The sequence below is a fragment of the Amphimedon queenslandica genome, unplaced genomic scaffold (assembly GCF_000090795.2).
Source record: "Amphimedon queenslandica unplaced genomic scaffold, v1.1 AMPQUscaffold_3862_Cont24148, whole genome shotgun sequence".
Taxonomy (NCBI): Eukaryota; Metazoa; Porifera; class Demospongiae; order Haplosclerida; family Niphatidae; genus Amphimedon; species Amphimedon queenslandica.
The window spans coordinates 1-1454 of NW_003555815.1; the positions used below are offsets into that span (position 1 = coordinate 1).

A 1454-nucleotide genomic window follows, 5' to 3' on the forward strand; every position below is an offset into this window, starting at 1 on the left:
GATGTGCAAATGGTAAATAATAATAATAATGATAATAATAAAATAATAATAATAATAATTATTATTATTATACAAATTAATTTTTTGTAGGTAGAGCAAAGCAAGCTAGTTGGAGCTCAGTATTGTAAAGACTTTGTACATTTAAAGTAATTGTATGCATACGGGTGTACATAAGACTGTATGGTGTTTTAGGTGGAGGAATGGTAATGTGGTTCATGTCCATTTAGATGAGAGGACCTATCAAAACTATTACAGTAAAGTGATGTACTATGTAAAGAAATATGAAGAAAGGTAGTGGAGCATTCTTGTATACTGTAAAGTGTTATAGTAATTGTTATTTTTTTGTATAGGAGCGATTGGTTGAAGAAAGACAGCAGGGAGCTATTTGGAACTGTCCTTGAAAATAAAGTAACTTTTAATGAATTAATAATAGGAGTAATAGACTCCCTCCAGCACTTAATGTCTTGTGTTATAGCATTTTTTATTTATTTATTAATTAATTAATTTTTATCTTACTCACTTTTTATGTCTCCTTCTCTCCTCAGATTGTTGTAGTTGTTGATACTTCTAGTTCTCTTGAAGGTCGTTTCAGTCTCATTAAAAGAAAACTCCGCCAGCTGCTACGAGAGCAGATCCTACACAAAACATCTTTCAATCTTATCCAGTTCAGCACGGATGTCATCAAGTGGAGGGACCACCTTGTCCCGACCACACCCCAAAATATATCGGCAGCACGAGAGTGGATAGATGGGATGGGCGTGTCAGGTAGTACTAATACCCTGGAGGCTCTACAGGAAGCACTGAGTATCAGTGGAGCTGAGGCTGTTTATTTCCTCACTGATGGAAGGTATTGGATTTGTATTAAAAATACATGCACAGGAGAAATGTGTTATCCACATTCTCTGTTGTGGTCAGTATTAAGTAGGTGCATCTATTTAATTTCTGACCACAACAGAGTATTTGCATGACACATTTCTGCTTGCCTATCATGCAAGTTTAAGGAAAATCGCTGCACATGTATAATAATTATCCACTCTTTGGTATAGATTGTTTTAGTTATTTTATGTGTGGTTAGTTGACAGTTTATATAGGTACAGGAAGTGTTAACCACAATGGCATCCGACCCACGAGAGACTTTTACAATTATCTGAGTATAAAACCTCATGAAATGTCTTCATTGCTACTTCTTCTAGTGAGATGTGTATTATCTTTACAAAAAAATTTTTGGAAGGGTCTTTACAGACCCTACACTATTTTAACTTTTTTTTGGCTTAGCCATGTCCATAGTCATACCTGTCAAACTTTAAGCCCAACATACACTGAGCAACTTTGTTGCCAGTGCCTTTGATGTGGTGAGGCAACTTGTTGCCAGAAGTTGAGAGTCTCTCTACTTTCTGCAACATGTTGCCCAGTGTTGCTCAAGCACATCAAAGGTCTGACCACAAGTTACGAAC

At 36.0% G+C, this 1454-nt stretch overlaps 1 protein-coding gene across 1 annotated transcript; it reads left to right on the top strand.

The window, feature by feature from the left end:
- Positions 1-6: 6 nt before the first annotated feature.
- On the top strand, positions 7-910 carry LOC109592811 (von Willebrand factor A domain-containing protein 3B-like; the record flags this gene model as incomplete). Its single annotated transcript, XM_020008166.1, has 5 exons — positions 7-12; positions 91-146; positions 193-291; positions 351-408; positions 546-910. Coding segments are annotated over exons 1-5 (581 nt in total), but the record flags the coding sequence as incomplete, so codon positions are not given.
- Positions 911-1454: the final 544 nt, after the last annotated feature.